Raw genomic sequence first — 19,757 nt, 5'->3', positions numbered from 1 at the left:
ATATATAAATTGAATTCTGGGAAACTTTAACGGTGCTGCCAACTTTGGAAAAAGTCATCCAATTTACTGTGTTGACTTGGCACTGTACAGAAGTGGACAACCATATTGGTCTAGAAATATTAATTTATTTTTATTTTATTTTTTTTTCCATGTGTACAGGGGTAACACATCGTACTAAATATGTAAGGTCATATATACGTGGGTTTGCTTACAGAAACTAATAAAGTATTCTCTAAATAATGAAGAAAAGAATAAGATAAGACTGTAAGAGGGAGAAGCAATTTAAATATGTTCAGGGACTATTTTCATCTCCAGAATTAAGGATTATTTAAATCCTACATCACTGCCTTTTCTCTTTTACTTTCCTTTTTAGTTTTATTTTAGGATTCCCTATTTTTAATGTTCATACAGAGATTTCTTTAACTGAAATACTGAATAGTTTCTTTGGTGTGAAAAACTACAATAGTACACAGGATTCTAATGAGATAATTAATAAGTGAAATAGGAAGTAAAGGGCTAAAGGTGTAGGGAAAGTGGGAAGGGTGGGGGAAAGGTAATAAGGGAGAGGGAAAAAATATGAGAAACTGAAAAAATGGAAATAAAGTGTTTGTAAATGGGGAGGAGAGGAGGGGGTGAAGGGAGGGCAGGGATAAGGGGAAAAATGAGAATGAAGACCTCTTATGTAAAGGTACAGAATCCCAATGATGAATGTAATTGTATTGTATACCTAGATTGTACCAATAAACTCAATAAAAAGAAAAAAAAAGAAAAAAAAAAGAAAGCTAAAGATCTCACTAACAGATTACAAAGAAGAGGAGAGGTGATAGAAATAGCTACAGGAAAAGAGGCAATGTTGGTTTTTGGCAGTTTTATGCTTTGCAGTACAGAAGGTGCAGGAGACAGGATGACAATACCACCATTACCATAAGTCAGTTGAACAGTAATCATAAAACAGAATTTATTAACAACTATAATAATTATTCACCAATATGGCTCACAAGACTGCAGATTGTTGCTGCTGTTCCTGTGCAATGACTAAAATATTACAGGCTGAAGGCTTATCTTTAAGACAAGGATGGACAAAAGTTAAGCCATAGAGACAAAATTTGTCTTCTGTTAAACTCAACAGTCCTCTCAATGTATTTTTCTGTTCTAAGTAGAATCTCCTTAGGGACCTTCTGTATTAGTTCATACTGCTACTTAACAAATTGAAATACTTGGTATCTTAAAAGAACACATTATTATCTTATAGTTGTACAGGTCAGAAATCTGACATGGATAGCTACTAGTCTAAAATCAAAGTATCAATAAGATTATGTCCTTTCTAGAAGCTTTAGAGAAATGAATCTTTTTTCTGTCTTTTTTTTCTCTTTACCTGGGATTCCCATTACAAATATGTTTTGGGACACTTGACACTGATCTACAGATCTCTCAAGTGCTATTCATTTTTCTCCAATTTTCTCTTCTCTGTTCTTTGGGTTGGACAGTTTCTGTTAATCTTTCAAACCTACCACCTTGAGAAAGATTTGAGATTCTCAAATGGATAATCTCTTCCTTGATTTTTCCAAGTTCTAGAGACTACCCAGATTCCTGGACTCAAGCCTCTTGTATTCCGTCTTCAAAGCCATCAACACCAGTCTGAGTTCTCATATCATATTGACTCTCTTCTATCTCTTCCACTTTTCAGAATTCTTGATGTTATATTCGTGTCCACCCACACAATCCATAATGAGTTAATTGAATAGCAATATTAATTCCAGCCGATCCCATAATCACTCAACCTATATTCAATGTTCCCTTGTCACTTAACGTATATTCAACGTTTCTGCATTTGAGAATATGGTTATCTCTTGGGTTTGGATGGTGAAAGGGGGAGCCTGTGGGGGGTGGTGGTGATGTCTTTATCCTGCCGACAGCAACGTCCTATTGCAATTTCTACTCAGACGAGATCTCAATTCACATTTGCCATATGTCTACTAAGGTTAAAGTCTGTGTCATTTTCAAGATTATTTACAATGGTACTTTAATTATTAATTTGTTTCATGATTCTGGGGAAGATGGCTGCATTTGAAGATAGCTGCGGTTGTGTTCATCATCTGATGTGGAGTTCACGAACAGAAGCAAAATGTTGTTAAGCACTTCTGTCTGTGAACCAAACTCTGAACAGAAGCATTCGTGAACTGAGGTATTACTGTATATTATTATAAGGAATGCCAATTAGTAAAATAAATTTCTAATTATAGCTTTAGGAAATAGCCATTAGAAAGTATTTAAGGGAGGTAAATAAAATCAATAAATCACATCATTAAGATCTATTACCAGCCTCGACCATAAAATTGATCATGCCAACAAATCTTTTAAAGATTCTTTTAAAAATTAAAAGGCTTAGAGCTAATCTGGCAGTGGTCCGATATAAAAGTAAAGTTAAAACTGTAGATTAATAAACTTCAATTACCAAGACTGAGCATCTGACACAAATGCTGAAATTCTATCTTCTATAATTTGGTTTGAGGCTGGGTGAAGTTCAGTAGTAGCGTATGAGCTTAGCATGTGTGAGGCCCTGGATTTAATGCCCAGCATGTAATCTCAGCACTCAGGAGGCTGAGACAGAAGGAATGCCAGGAGATCAAGGCCAGCCTGGGCTGCACAGTAAGTTCAAGGTCAGCCTGAACTACATAGCAAGATCCTGTCTCAAAAAAATAAAAAATAAAAAAGTAAAAGAAAATGTAAGTTATATATTAACTTTACCTCATTCTGACAAGGTCAATTTATCCTAACTATGTAAGTATGATATAAATGAGTATTTATAAGTGAAAATTATTTCATAATAGCTTTCAAATTTTTACCACTATAGCTATATTAGCTTTAGTTTAATGAAGAAAATGTATATACATGAAATCTTTTGTATATATTATTTTTAGCTGCTAAGATGTAATCTGTATCATTCAAAATTTTAATAAATTTAATATTTAACAATTATAATAATTTCAAAGAGTAAGATTAAGTTAATAAGGGCAAAATGAGAAGACAGACTAATGGCATTAAAAAAAAACCTGTGTATTGAAAGACCACCATAAAACTTTCCAAATAAGGGAAAAGAATTTAAAACACACATGAATGAGGCACATAGAAACCTTAATGGCCACAAACAGAAAAGAACTTCTCTATGATACATCAGAGCAAAAAACTAAGAAGTCCAAATAAAAGCAGAATCTTAAAAGTGGTTAGAGAAAAGCAACAAATCACTTATAAAGGTAATCCCATTTACAAGCCAGGCTGCTAGATCTTGCAAAACTATCTTTCACAAAGGATGGAGAAATAAGGTATTTTCATGATCTAAAGCTCCTAAAGAAATCTATGCCCACCAAACCAGCACTCCAAAAAAATTCTCAAGGATATCCTAGAAAAAGAAAATGAAATGAACAATGATGAAAGGTCTACTAGAATGAATACACCAGGTAGGGTGAGCAGTTAAGTAGAATAGAAAGACAGGGAATCGGCAGCAAGAAAATAAGGTAATCACAGGAATAAGCTAATAGCTCACAGTAGTAACTCTCAATGTGCAAGGTCTCAATGAAAAGACAGACTAGCAGAATGGATCAAAAAACAAAATCCAACAGTATGCTGTATACATTAAACACATTTAACCCCAAAACAAACTCATGGGCAAAAATCAAAGGATACAAAACAATATTCCTATGCAACAGGAACCCCAAAACAAGCAGGTGTAGTTAGCTTATACTGAGACAAAGTGGATGGTACGGCTTGTGTCTAGATGTCCCCTCAAAGCCTCATGCAGTTATAGATGGGACCTTTTCAGAAGTGGATGAATTTAGAGTGTGTGATTCACTCATGGTGCAATGCTAGGCTCAAGGGCACTAGGATTAGGGGTATGAGTGCCACCTGCTCTAAAAAGTCTGGATAAGATAAAAGTGGCAACCAGGCATGGTGGCGCATGACTGTAATCCCAGCACTCGGGAGGCTGAGGCAGGAGGATCACTCTGAGTTCGAGACCAGCCTGGGCTACACAGTGAGTTCCAGGTCAGTCTCAACTACATAGTGAGACTCTGTCTGTAAATAGGCAGGAAAAAACCAAATCTGGGTGCTAGATTCCAGCATTACTTTTTATTACAGGGGATGGGGACACTGAAAAATCTACTTTGAATTATTTAGTTTTTGTGAAAGAGTGGGTTCTGCTTCTCCCACGTTTTCAGCACCTACAGAACATACTACCCATACACAGAATTGAGACCATTTCTTTTTGTGTGACACAAGTAGTCTGGCATAAGTTTTAAGAACAACTGACTATAAAGTTACTCCAACCACAAAGAATAGGAGGTTATTCACATATTGGAACTGTGCTATCAAATGAAATTTGCCACTGTTCTGTTTTTCTTTGGAGTGGGGAAAAGTAATGTCTTGCTTACTGCAACTATTTGTTACAAATAAAAATATTTAGATCAGGGCTGGGGATTTAGCTCAGTGGTTCCGCCGCCTGCCTTGTAAGCATAAGGACCTGAGTTCAATCCCTGGTACCAAAAAAACCAACCAACCAACCAAACAAAAAATATTTAGATTAAAAAATATCAAGTAAAGCTTGAAGTGGTGGCACACACCTGTAGTCCCAGATTCAGGAGGCTAAGGCAGGAGGATTTCCCTGAGTTTGAGGCCAGCCTGGGTTACACAGTGAGTTCAAGGCCAAGTTCAAGGCCACCCTGAACTATATAGCAAGACCCTATCTCTTAAAAAAAAAAAAAAAAAATTGGCTGGTAAGGCTGCAGTGGAAGAAGGAACCCTTCCACATTGTTGCTGAGAATGTAAAGAAGGAGAATCATTATGAAAATCAGTGTAGAGATTCCTCAAACAATTAAAACTAGAAACTCCATTTGAGTCAGCTACTCCCCTTTAGGTATCTTCTCAAAAGAATTAAAGCCATCATATTACAGTGATGTATTCATCCTCATGTTTATAGTAGCACAGTTTATAAGAGCTAAATCTTGGAAGTGACCTATATATTCATCAAAAGATGAATGGATGGATAAGGAAAATGTGGTATTTACATTCAACCGAGTACTACTCTGACATAAAGAAAAGACAAATGAGTCATATGCAGGAAAATGGATGTCCAGTGAAATAAATCAACATATAAGCTAAAGTATCAGTTTCCCTTATATGACAAATCCAAATTATAAATAAAGACCAAGAAAAAAGACAGCAGGAAATAGAGATACACTTTTCTCCAATGGGAAGAGGATCAGGAGATGGAAGGAAGAAGGAGAAAAGGGAGGGAAGGGGAAGAAAACGGTATACGTTATGTACATGTACGAGCTCCACATAGGGAATACAAACACTGTACTTCAAACCTGTACTAATAAAAATAAAATTTAAAAATTATAGCTAAAAAATTATGAGCCGGGCATGGTGGCACACACCTGTAATCCCAGCACTTGGGAGGCTGAGGCAGGAGGATCGCTGGGAGTTCGAGACCAGCCTGGGCTACATAGTGAGTTCCAGGGCAGTCTGAACTACATAGTGAGGCCCTGTCCCAAAAAACAAAAACAAAAAATTATGTAAAGTTAAAAAAATCTATGAGAAAACCCCCAGAAATATGAGATGACAAAATTCTCTTAAGATACCAGTTCATTGCCAGGTATTGGTGGTACATGCTTGTAACTCCAGCACTCTGGGATGCTAAGGCAAAAGGATGACAAATTTAAGCCCAGCCTGGGAAACTTAGTGATTTAGCAAGACCCTTTCTCAAAATAAAAGCAAAGGGCTGGGGATTTAGCTCAGGGGCACTGTACCTGTCTCACAAGCACAAGGTCTCGAGTTTGATCCCCAGTACCAAAAAAAAAAAAAAAAAAAAAAAAAAAAAAAAAAAAAAAAAAGAATCGTGGAATTGTGAAACAAAAGTCTGTGTGTACCTAAGAAACCATGAAACCATGTACTTTAGCCTAACAGTGAAAATGTGAATTAATAACTCTTAAGATTCATGAAGTTTAACCAGCCCAGGGAAGGTATTATCTGGTATGTTCTAGGCTATTCAATGACCACTCATGTCCCAGCCTAATAATAAATATAAATAAGGCTATTCCTGAAAACTAGGCTTCCAGAAGTACAGTATCAGTCAGATATTATCATCATCAGCAACCGTGTCCTTGCTCATGAGACTGTGAAATTGAAATGTTTCATATATTTAACATATGTAACCATTCTTCTGTACTATATCCTAAGGACATCAGTTTCTTTGTGTATCCTTTAGAATTTTGTAAGTATTGCTTCTGCATGGACTTTCCAATTAGTATAAAGGTTGTTATGTTTTGAATGGCTCCTTAGATGTCTGGGTATACAGGAGGCAAGGAACACTCGAACTGATGAAGTAATTCAACAAAAGGATAATTCCAGATCAGATTCTACGGAACCAATACAGATAACGTCAATTTCACACATTATGAGGCCAGCCTTATTATTCTGATACTAAAAGCAAAGTATAAGAAAAAAAACCACAGCAGACCAACAATATTCCTTGTTAACAGAAAAATGAAAGTCTCCCCAAAATACTAACATATCAAATCCAACAATACATATATGTATAAACACAAATAACACCAAAAGACATGGGTTTATCTTGAGAATGAAAATCTGGTTAAATATAAATCAATCAATACAGCCACCATATTAAAAATCTAAAGATAGAACATCACATCAAATCAATTTAAACAGAAAAGGCATTTGACAAAAATTCAACATCCGCTTATTTTAGGGGGAAAAACTGCCAAAAACAAAACCTCTCAGCAAAGAAAAATTAGAAAGGAACTATTGAAACCTGTTAAGAAAAATCTATGAATAACTTGACAACAAATATCATTAACAAGATTAACTGCTTTCCCCTGAGAGTAGGAAAAAGACAAAACAACAAAGACACACAAATGGAATGAAACTATCTAGAACACACTGTTTACACAGAAAATTCCACAGAAAACTACTCTTCTAGAACTGAGTTTAGCAAGATTATAAAATACAAAGTCAACATACAGGGCCAGGGATTTAGCTCAGTGGTGCCAAGCACAAGATCCCGACTTTGATTCCCAGTACCAAAAAAACAAACAAACAAACAAACAAACAAATTAAAAACCCTCCACAAAATTAATATATAAAACCGGTCATATTCCTATACATATGTAATAAACAGAAATGAGAAACATTTTACATAATATCATTACATTAGCTCTTTTTTTGGGGGGGGTTGCTTGGTGGGGGGGCTTGCAACAAAGGCGCAGTGCCACTGAGCTAAATCCCCGGCCCTACATTAGCTCTTTTGAGAATAAGTATAAATATAACAAAATATTTACAGGATTGATATACTGAAAACTAAAAGACAGCGATGAAGGAAATCAACATAGACAGTGTGGTGGCACACATCTGGAATCCCAAGTTAGAGTACAGCCTGGGCTACAGAGTAAGTTCAGGGCCAGCCTGAACCACATACAGAGACCCTGTCTCAGAAAACAAAAACAAAACCCAAAAGCAAGAGAGGAGAGAAATAAAAGAAAACATATACTCCACAATGCTATATAATGAAAAGAACACTTCATTTTAGCAATGTTCTTTCCAAAAATGCATAACCAAAGCAGAAGAAAACCTTAAGACCATCTTACATTACAGAAGATTCTACACAAAATACATGACCAGTATCTCAAAACTGTTGATGAAAAACAAAACAAAAAGACTGAGAAACTTTCACAGAGCAAAACCTAAGGAGGCATGAGTAAACGCAATATGGTACCCTAGGCTGGGTCCTGAAACAGAATATGGACATTAATGGGAAAAACTATTTAAATAATATTTAGCAAATAATGTTGGTTTCTCAGTTTGACACTTGTACCAGGGTAATATAGGTTGTTAACAATACGGGAAACTGAAGGAGGGGATATATTAAAACTGTCTGTACTATGTACATTATTTCCAAATTTTAGCTGTGCATGGTGGTATAAGCTTTAATCTCAACACTCAGGAGGCTGAAGCAGGAGGATTGCCACAAGGACAGCCTGGACTACAAATAGAGTTCAAGGTCAGCCTGAACTACATAGGGGAGCCTATTTCAAAATTTTAAGTCTACTTTTTTAAAAATAGGAGCAAACTTGTGACACTAAACAACAGTTCTTAAATATGGCAACCCAAAGCACAATCTACAAAATTAAAAGGTGATGAACTGAACTTGAATTTAAAAATGTTTTCGCTAAAAAAGACATCAGTAGCTGGGCATAGTGGTGCACACCTGTAATCCCAGCACTGGGGAGGCTGAGGCAGCAGGATGGCTGTGGGTTCAAGACCAGTCTAGGCTACATAGTGAGTTCAGGTCAGTCTCAACAAAATAGTGAGACTCTGTCTCAAAAAAAAACAAACAAACAAAAAAAAAAGGCATCAGTAAGAGAACCACAAGAAGCTACAGAATGGGAGAAAATACTTGCAAATCACACATTCTAAAAAGGACATACAGAATATATTTAAAAAATTTTTTTCAAGACTCAACAGTAAGAAAACAATTCAACCAAAAATACACAAAAGACTTGAACAGATACTTCAATAGAGTTCATACAATGGACAGATAAAAACATGAATGATGTTCAAAATTTAAAATTAGGGTAAGATACAACTACACACTTCTAGAAGGGTTAAAACAGAAATACAATACTAAGTCCTGGTGGGAATATGAAGCAAATGGAACCGTCATACACTGTTGGTGAGAACCCAAAATGGTACAGCTACTCTGCAAATCAGCTTGGCTTCTTTATAAAGTTAAACATACACTTAAGCATGTGACTTAGCAATCCAAAAAGTATTTACTAAAGTGAAATGAATATCTACACAAAAATCTATGGACAAATATTTACAGTAATTCTATTCATAAATGACAAAACCTAGAAACAACCCTAATATCTTTCAATGAATGCATGATTAAATTGTGGTACATCCTTACAATAAAATACTTAATAATAAAAGGACGAAACTAATGACACACAATTATTTCAAAGAATCTTAAAGATACTATGTTACATAAAAGCCAATCTCAAATTATTGTATACTTTGTAAGGCCATTCATAAAACATTTTTGAAACAATAAAAGCAGTGACCAAAAATAGATCAATGATCCCAGAATTACAAGGATGTAGAAGTGTGACTATTGTGACTATGAGGAGACAAGGCTTTTTTAAAAGGGGGTTATAGAACTGTTCTATATCTCGACTGTTGTAGTAGTTAAAAATACATTATATATATACATTATATAGGTGTGTGTGTGTGTGTATATATATATATATATATATATATATACACACACACATTTATATATATATTTATAAATTCAGAGATCTAGTCACTCCCTTGCTCCCCCAAATCAATTTTATTGCCTGCTAACATTTTTAAAAGTAGGAAGTTTGCATATATTTATTGACTCAACAAATGTTTTTAGCCATAGACTACGTGTAAGCATATTAAAAGGCTGAACAGCAATTAGGTGACAGCATTCCTATTTCGATAAGCCTATTATACCATGATCTTATTTAATTATCACAACTACCTGAAAGGTGTATTTATTATCCTGAGTTTAACAATGTACAAATTTAGAGAAATTACATAATTTTCCAAAGTTGAAGAAACAATAAATACCTTAGCTAGGAATTAAATCTGTTAGTCTACTTCAGTGTCTGGCCCAACCACAGGCATCTAATTAATGTTGAATAAATGTATGCACATGCACAGCCCAGGCTGTATAATATCATGTTGCCATCTAATGTATTCATACTAAATGCATATAATCACGTTTTAGGAGACTAGAACAGAATCTAGGAGTATTAAATGAAATATGATTTAATGTTTGTATTAAATTCCTTCTTTAAAAAAATGGGCAATTAAGAATATTAAATTCCTTCTTCCTAAAGTTGTTTCAGTTATGTTCACTGTTTTAAAAAAGACTATTAAAACAGAAATCTTTATGAAATATTATCCAGTTTATGTATACTTGTAGATAATTTTTTATTTTGTGGTACTGGAGACTGAATCCAGGTGTATTGAGCTACATTTACAGGCCTTTTGATTTTTTTATTTCGAGACACTCTCTCTAAATTGACCAGGATGACCTCAAACTTGTGATCATCCTGCCTCAGTTTTCCAAGTAGCTAAGATTATAGGTATACAATACCATACACAGCCAGTTTTCTCTTTTTCTAAAATGTCCATTCTCTAGATTGATCACAATGACTAAAGAAACGTAGATATTATAAACTTCCCTTAGCAGTTTTTCCTTAATAAAAAAAAAAAAAATCAAAAGATCAATCTACATCAGCAATGATTTAAAATCATAACTTCCTTTAGCTAGGTCTCTTTTCTTGACCACCTTCTCACACTAAAGAATATTTTGTGAGGTATGTTTTACTACCACCCCTCCAATATAAATAAAGCTCACAGTCTTTTTAATAACTGAAAAAGATAGAAGTGATCTTTTAAATGATATGCCTCAATGTATCACATTATAGTTTAGACACAAATTGATTTTATCACATAACTTTGATCAACAATTTATCAATTCAATTTCCAACAAAATAAAATTTCAAAGTGTTACATGCTAGTCATCAAAACTGTAGTTAAGCACTACCCTAGACTATGAAGCATACCATGCAGAAGAGTTAAGAGCAAGCCTACACCTGCTTTCCTTAGAAAAGCCTGTCTACAAGGATGACTCTTGGCTGGCATCTGGAAATTTAAATTTAGAGAGGGTTCTAACTATTTCCAGAACTGATAGTGTTATATGAAAATGTGATTTATGCTAAACATCTGCTTTATTGCTGGAACTAAAGTTTTGCTATATACTAACCAGAGGATGCCTATCTGAGCAGCCCAACATTTATAATCTTAAAGGCTGAGCATCTAACCTGCTTTCCTGATAAGCAATGTTTCACTGTATTGTCACAACATGTTTCCAAGGGAACTGAATATAACCTATGTAACTCCACTGGGCTTGACCTCATGTGTCTTTTTCATTTGCTGATTTTGCTTTGTCCTATGTTTTTGTAATAAATCAGCTCTAAGTACAACTAACCAGATGCTGTCCTGTGAGTCCTCCTAATAAGTCACTGGAAGCAGGGGCAGTCTTGGATCGCCCTGACACCAATAATAAAAGATACCTGAATAAAATGTATACATACCATCTCACCAGGCAATGTGCTCTCGGAGGAAAGTCATTATTCATACACAGCAAATCTTGCATAGATTGTGGAACAGCATCTATAAAAATATTTAACAATGAAAGAGCATGTTCATTTTAAGGTAGAATTTTATAATATGTTTTGAGAAAACATACACTTTACTAGCCTACATAGTTTTGTGTTGCTTAAAGATTTACATCTATGGCTAGCTCTAAGATTTTGAGGCCAGGAGGGTGATACTCTTTTCCTTTCTTCAAACAAAGCCAATCTATTAAAAAAAAAATTAGGAATGGTATATCATTCCTATGTTCATACAATTTCTACTCGTAAATCATGCCTCAAACAATTCCTCACCCATACTAGAAACCATCATTTGTTCTTCTTGGCCTCACCTCGTCTCTACTTTTCTTCAACACTCTTCTGAAGAGATCTGTAAATTCCATTATTATCACTCAAGCCTTTTCTGTGACCCTGGCCGTCTTAAAACTTTTTGTAAACCTGTATCCAGCTTTACACCTCTAATCCATGTATCTTTAACATTTAAACTGTAATTCAAAATAAAGTCTAGTATTTTTATACTCACATAAATTTAAAGCATAAGGACTATCTGTGCATAAAAATATTCACTTTTGTTGGGTTTCTATAACTGCTTAGCAAATTTATAATTTGTTAATTTGTTTAAATAAATAGGACTATACTAATGATGTGACACTCCACTTAACCAAAAATAAGCAATAAAAGACCAGTGCACAAATCTTCTGATTTCTGATGAAAAGTGTTAATTGCATATTTATAAATAACTAAGCTGATGGTTTGTAACTTCAACATTAGTTACAGCTTCAATCACAGCTAAATAAAGGAAACTATACAATACTGCACATACAAGCAATAATGCCTTAACCACCTCAAATACAGTTATCTTCTCTTATTCTTATATACCAGTCTTCTGCATCAGTTCATCTCAAAACACCAATTCAAAAACCACCTTATTTAATAGCTTTTAATTGATGTATTTCCTTAAATTAATACATTTAAATTTTCTCTATCTTGAAAAGTCTCCTTCATTAATAAGTACCAGAATGGGGGCTGGGGATTTAGCTCAGCGGTTTGGTGGCCTGCCTTGCAAGCTCAAGGACCTGAGTTCAATCCCTGGTACCAAAAAAAAAAAAAAAAAAAAAAAAAAAAAAAAAAAGTACCAGAATGTTTGATTTTGAGCCAGGGATGGACTAGCACTTGAGAGGCTGAGGCAGGAGGACTGCTGCAAGTCTGAGGCCTGCCTGTGCTACATAGTGAGTTCAATTCAAGCTGGTTAAAAAAAATAGAAGATAAATAAATAAATAAATTTTAAAAATAATAAGAAAAAAGAAAGGAAGGAAGGGAACAAGGGGTGGGAGAGATATATCCTCGGGCTATTGTCAGACTTCCTGCCAACTACAACTATACCCAATTTCCTTCTTCTTCTTACTCTTGAAGTCCACATATTCATATGCTAATTATTTTATTTTTGCTATATAGTTTTCTAGCATATGCATGGTCAGTGTTATCTGTCCTAGTTTATAAATCTGAAAGCTGGTGTTACCTAATTGTTTTAAAGGCCTGAGTCCTGGGGGTGGGGTGGGGGGCAAGGACCCAGTGCTGGTGAGTGTGGGGCCACCCCAACCAAAGTGGTGTGGATCAGCAGACACCCGGGGTCCTCACTGAGGAAATCATGGCAGCTTCCCTTGGCTCACTGGGGAGCACCTCTCGAGCTTCCTCCTGGGCACTGCCAGGGACTTGAGCATCAAAGGGGTCCAGGGCTGCATGCGAGCGGTGGGCCAGGCTATGACCAGATAAATTTTCTGCTTACACTTGCTCTTTATAAATTCTTGTCAACTCCTTGGGATTTGTGAAGAAAATCCCTGGTGTCATAGCTAGTGAAAATAATGGGCTTTCAGTAGTCCATCCAAGAAAGACTTTCCTTGAAATTTTTTCAGGAAAAAAAAAAGGAAACTAAAAGGAGCTTTAGATTTTACAGACTCAAGAAAATGAAGAAAAAGCTTCTGAATATAGAAGATAAAAAATTGACCAAGTTGTTCCTGCAGCACAGTTCTTACCTATAAACTGTGAGAAGAGAGAAAACTTGCTGCCATTTGTGAGAATGAATAATCTTGGCAATGTATATTACCTTAAAAAAATATATTATCTTCATAGTGTACTTCAGGTATTATACTTTTGTACTGGTTTTAAATTTGGAGTGAAGCATTTATTTAATATTATTTTAAAGAAGAAAGGTGTTGAAGGATGAAGCCAATCAAAGAGATAAGGGAAATTGCAAAGAAGATTGTTTTGCAAGTTATAAACCTATTTAGATGCAGTTTAAAGTCCTTAATCATTTCAGCTGAACTGCTTCAGGCTAGTTTTCACTTATATCCAGAGAGATACACTAACAAACTTGCTATTCAGCCAAGATGACCGCTTCACATACTCAGAGAACTTAACTCTATGCATGAAGGATATCTACAGCATGACAACAAGTATTACAATGTATTTTAGAAAACATTTAAGAAACATGCCAAATCCCAAAAGAAGAAGTAAAAAATGAGGCAGAAGTATCTACAAGATAAAAGAAAAAGCTCATCAGAAAGAGAAAATGAAAATTATTAGCACAGAGATGGATAAAATGAGGAATTCTCAGGACTAAGAAAAACCCTCAAAAAGGAATAGGAAAAGAAAACATGACACTCAATTTGGTAACATGAAGAAAAAAGCTATTTTCCAAAGAACACCAATCACTGGATGAGAACCAGAGACAAAGTAGTTCAAAATGAAAAGCAAGGGCCGGGGATTTAGCTTAGTGGTGCTGCCACCTGCCTCGCAAGCACAAGGTCCGAAGTTCGATCCCCAGAACCAAAAATAAATAAATAAATGGAATTAATAACAAAAATTTAAAGATAAAGAAAAGCTACTGGTGATACATTGGAGGCTTCTTCTAAAGTAATCCCAAGTATGTTTCTGAAAATGAGAGCACAAGACCCTCACAAGAGAAATCAAGAGTTAAAATACACTGGGTAAAGTCTGCAACAAAGCAACTCAGCATTCTTTCTAAATTCTCTGGGAAAACTGACAACAAACCAATGATCCAAAAGTCAATCTAAAGAAAATTAGTATGATTTTGAAGAGTACAAAAGCAATAAAACAAGTAATGGTGGTTGTAGATTTGAATCCCTAAAAAATATTATATCTATGGATGTTAAAGAAGCCCATCAATAAAGGTGTAGAGAAAATTGGTTTTGTTTTGTTTTGGTACTGGGGATCGAACTCAGGTCCTTGTGCTTGCGAGACAGGTGGCAGAACCACTAAGCTAAATCCCTGGCCAAACTGGTTTTGAACTAGTGGAAAAATTATTTCAAGGTCAACTGGTATTAAGGACTCATTTCTTGGAATATAAAAGCTTAACAGAAAGAAGAGAAAGTTTTCAGGATATCAATAGGCCAGTACAAGAAGATGAGCTTTCCAAAGTAAAGGAAAGTTCTGAAATTTCTCCAGAGCTAAAAACAAAACTGAAGATCTTGAGATGGGCAATTTCACAATTTAATTCAGTAGCCAGGATTACAGAAGATAAATATTCCTGTGAAAATTTCCAAAGTGATCTATCTGACAAAATACCTGAAATTATAACTATTCATTTGAAGTGCTCTGTGTGTGGCTAGTGGCTTAAAGTTTGAAAGTTGCATTGGTGGACTTCCCAAGATTAACATTCCTTTATTGATACCTCCTAAACTGTTATTAGAATGGCGTAAAAGATCAACTAATGACAGCTCCGGATTATTTCCAATTATAATGAATAGTGATATTACAATTAGCAGTGGGTATTACACAGCTTCTATAAAGTCACAGACTTCAATAGCTTAGGACTACTTAAGGAAAATTTTGTGGTTGACCAGATGTGTGAAGTAGGTAAGCCAGAGTCAATGAATGAGAAGGAAGTGAGGAGTGCAGTAGAAAACTGCAATGATGAAGTATTGACGAGAGTTGGTGAACATACACAGCCAAGTAACTTTTTTTTTTTGGAGACAAAGTCTCACTATGTAGTTCACGCTGGTCTTAAAATTACTAGGCATCACAGGCTGACCTTAAACTCACAGTGATCCTCCTGCCTCAGCCTTGCGAGTGCTGGTATTACAGGGATGTGCCACTACACCCCACCCAACAACAAAAAAATGTAAACACTACAGATTATGAACTGTACAACAAAGCACTTAATCCTGATCAGGCTGCCAGTACATTTCCTGAAAGAAGTTCTGAGACTAACAATACTAATGGGACTCACAAAATGGATAGGAACAAGGAATCTAGCAACCAAACAGGCATTTAAGTGAGTGGATCTGAGAACCAAATTTTCTGTCCACTGCAGAGCTGAAAGGAGTATGAAGGAAAATGGTGTCTTTTTGATGATTCTGAGGTGAAAGTCACCAAAGAGAAGGACTTTTTGAATTCTCTTTCCCCTTCTACATCTCCTGCATCTACCCCTTATTTGTTATTTTGTAAGAAATTATAAAATGGGTATATTTTCTTGGGGTATATAGTACATTAAACAGACCTGGCCAACACTGGCAAAGCTGAATACAGCAAAGAAGTCTTTTAGCTTATCTTTTAAAGTCATTGGATATTATTTGTCTCTCTAGGTTTTTATGTAATAGTGAGATTTGAAATACTGAAAACCATGTTAATTTTCAGAATTCATTTTCCTTCATAGAGTCAAATGATGCAATAGCTCCTAGAAACAAACTCGCATAGGTTCTTAACTGAATTATCCAAAATGGAAGAATTTAAACCTTTTGGATTTACATCAATCTTTTGTGTTTGCATTTTAAAATAAAGTGCTTGTATTTGTATTCTCCATATTTTGGAGAAATTATGAGAAAGAAAAAAAATAATATAATGCTGTTCCTGCATAAGAAAAGGCAGGCCTACACCTACAGACAATAATCTACTTTAACTATAAAAAATCTTAACACACAACCTATATCTTTTTTTCTGAACAAGTAAGGAGGAATACATTAGTACTGCCTTATACACAGCTTTGCTTTCCATAGACTCAGTTACCAAATGCAGTCCAAACTATTAAACAGAAAATTCCAGAAATAATTCCTAAGCATTAGATAATTTTATTATCATATACTGCTATATTCCTTTATTAGTAATTGTCAATCTCTTACTCTGCCCAGCTTATAAATTACAATTTATCATAAATTTATTTTTAGAAAAAATAGTACATGTAGGATTTGATACTATCTGTGGTTTCAGGCATAAATTCATAATTAAAAATTATAACCACTCTTAAAAGTCAAGACTTTATAAAAACTTACCTTCTGATACTTCATCTTTTCCTTCTGTATCAGTGGACTCTAGTACAAGATAATGATGAGTAATAGAAAACTTGAAGTCAGCAAAGAAAATTTCATCTGATTTTTCTTCCCACGTTCCAGAAGTAAATATACCCTGTATTTAATGATAAAATGGAAAAATATCCACCATAAAGTACTTGATAGTTACTATTATGTTTATTAATCACAGTGTTTTCCCCCCTTTTCTATCCACTATCTACAGAAGTTTCATGCTATAGCTACCTTCCACATAAAGCAAAAAGAAAATATAAATGATTTATCACAGTGGAAAATGTCTCCTAGGATATTAACTATGAGTGACTTAAAAATTCTGATTTTCAAAAAATTTTATGAGTCCCTGTATAAAATCATGAATACATAGTAAATTCCATGCTCTTCGTATACACATAAAAACCTCTCTATTAATAACAGAATTTCTACTGGTAACTTTAAACTAAACTAAAAATGATTAAATTTTAAAAACCAGGAAAAAAGACAGTAAAATAAACTGTTTTATAGATGTTTTTTGCTAACATCTCTATCATAGCATGTAGCATCAGAAATTGCTTCATAGTAGTAGTTTGTAGAAAGAATCAATTTAAATGATATGACATTTGTAGCACTTAATTGCTAAAGAGGGGCTTTAAGCTTCTTTCTCAAGGTTTGGTACTCAAATCTCTTTAATTGTAAAAAGCAAGTTTGTCTTTTTTGTTTTTGTTTTTTGGTACCAGAGATCGAACTCGGGTCCTTGGGCTTAGCAAGGCCAGCAGCAGAACCATTGAGCTAAATCCCCAGCCCGTAAGTTGTTAAATAGAAAACATATATTTTAAGTTCCAAAGAGCCCCTTATATACATATTTTTAAAAGGATTTTTCCCACAGAGCCTTTAACCTTCCACAGCTGTTTTCAGTGGGGAAGCTGTTATTTATAACACAGCAGTACTACAAGACAGAAAATACCAAACAAGCACTGTGCCAAGCACAGGTAGCCCCAAACTAAACAGAAAGTATACAAACAATGATTCTGAGAATAAGTAAGCATTAAAAAAATGTTTTCATGGCTCTATCTTAATGTTTTATGTGTGTTCCTGGCAAGCTATTTACAAATCTAAATTAAGTTGAACTATATTTTTAAAACAACCTAAGGGTATCTTATTATATAAATAAAACAATAAGTTAATAATTTTATATAAGAGCTGTAATGTATACTTAAAAATCATAATTTTATATCTATATACACCTTAATATGAGAGTAACCTACATTAAAGTGGACATATATAACCTACCCAAGAAGTATCAAGTTGCAATAAGTAATGTGACATACATAAAACCTTACTTCAGGGCTGGTCATTTAGCTCAGTGGCACTGCTCACCTGCCTCAGAAGCTCAAGGTCCTGAGTTCAAACCCCAGTATGGAAAAGCAAAACAAAACAAAAAATCAAAGAGCTTAGTTTGCTAGAAGGGATGCCCAATATACAGCAGTTAAGACTAAAAGTACAGAAGTCTAAAAAATGAGATAAGTCCCTTTTTGAAGTTAGCTGTAAAGCTGAAATAGTCTCTTTAAATAAGAAATATTGCTGGATCCTCATCATCTATTCTAGGTAACATTACTTTACCAAAAGCTACCTGAAGGAGAATCTGGTTGTATTTGGTAACCCATGTTCTATCTCCAAATCAGACTTTTTGAAATAATTTACCTCAACTGAAAATGAACACTCTAATGTCCTTCCTTTAATTCCATTATGACATAGTCATTTGACATCAGATTATAGTATGATATATAATTACTATTAGAAATAGAAATGACAACTCTAGTTCATTAAAATTAATCTAGTAATCCATCAAAAATAACTTTTGCTTGCCAGGTGTGGTGGTACATGCCTGTAAACCCAGAACTCAGGAGGCTGAGGCAGGAGCACTGTCAGAGTGAGACCTTGTCTCAAAAACCAACAAAACTTTCCAGGCTTTACTATCTAATCAGACAATAAAGTTAGAATAAAATAAAACTGTATCAGATTACCTGATTACATAGAATATGTAAAAGAATCTACAAATAAGCTACTAAAATTGATGAGTTTACAAAGTTGTAAAATAAATATACAAAAATCAACTTTTAAAAATAGATTACCAACAAATTCTGGAAAGAGTTAAAAAATTTTAAAGTGTAAAAATTTTACAACTACGTAGGCCAGGGATTTAGCTCAGTGGCAACTGTGCCTGCCTTGCAAGTGCCAAAGTTCTGAGTTCAATTGCCAGTACTGCAAAAAAAAAAACAAAACAAAAAAAACAACTACCACTCTTAACAAGCATATCAAATATCTAGGATTAAACTTAATAATACTACTATCAAAGAGCTATTAAAAGCTGTATGTGTACATGGACTGAAAGATATCACACTGTTAAGAAGTCAATTCTCCCCAAGTTGATTTATAAATTCAACATAATATCATCAACATTCCAGCAACCATTTTATAGAAATCAACAAGCTGATTCTAAAACTAGTATGAAAATCCAAAGGACCTAGAAGATCTAAAATAATTCTGATGAATAAGAATACTGACTAAAGACTTACTGTCCTAAAGTAATTAAGACAAAATAGATCAGAGAAACAGAGTCCAGAAATAAACTTATAAATATATATAAGTATACCTGACTTTACAACAAAGGTGCCACAGAACTCAGTAGGGGAGAAAATGCTATTTTAAACAGCCCTTGACTAATAAGATATTCACAGGGAAAAGAACAAGAGAGACTATCTTTGGTCTTTGGAATGCTTTGGGAAAGGCAGATTCTTTTAACAGACCATAAAAAGCAATAGCAATAACATTTAAAATTGAGAAAATGAGTCTGAAATGGTGGTGCATGTCTATCATCTCAGCACACTGGGAGGCTGAGACAGGAAGATATAAAATGAAGCCCAGACTGGGCAACATAGTGATTTAGTGAGACCAAACAATAAAAAAGAACTAGGGATATAGGTCAGTGTAAATGTCCTGAGTTACACCCCCAGTGCTGCAAAAATGAATAAAAAAATTTGAGAAAATGAACATCAAAAAACTCTTATCAGAAAATTAACTATTAAAGAACCCATGGATTAAAGGGGGGAAAAAAGTGTCTGAAAAAGGATTCACAAGCAGAATATATAAGGACACTTTAAAACTATAATCTTTTTTTTTTTTTTTTTTTTTT

General features: G+C 34.5%; 1 protein-coding gene and 1 pseudogene across 3 annotated transcripts in view; one reads left to right on the top strand and one right to left on the bottom strand.

Annotated features, from left to right (window-relative positions):
* Rab3gap1 (RAB3 GTPase activating protein catalytic subunit 1) overlaps window positions 1–19,757 on the bottom strand; it is a 112,194-nt gene that overhangs the window by 71,207 nt on the left and 21,230 nt on the right. For all 3 annotated transcript variants that reach the window (XM_010606185.3, XM_033757152.1, XM_010606186.3), the window contains exons 4-5: window positions 16,553–16,685; window positions 11,205–11,283 (exon numbers count right to left, since the gene is read on the bottom strand). In XM_010606185.3, the coding sequence (XP_010604487.1) occupies window positions 11,205–11,283; window positions 16,553–16,685 (212 nt within the window). The remainder of the gene's footprint in view (window positions 1–11,204; window positions 11,284–16,552; window positions 16,686–19,757) is intronic.
* On the top strand, window positions 13,005–15,741 carry LOC109117471 (annotated as a pseudogene).

Source organism: Fukomys damarensis, unplaced genomic scaffold (genome assembly GCF_012274545.1).
Source record: "Fukomys damarensis isolate Sample0158 unplaced genomic scaffold, DMR_v1.0_HiC HiC_scaffold_29, whole genome shotgun sequence".
NCBI classification, from domain to species: domain Eukaryota; kingdom Metazoa; phylum Chordata; class Mammalia; order Rodentia; family Bathyergidae; genus Fukomys; species Fukomys damarensis.
The sequence above is the reverse complement of the archived record's forward strand: the minus strand, read 5'-3'. Positions and strand labels throughout refer to the sequence as shown.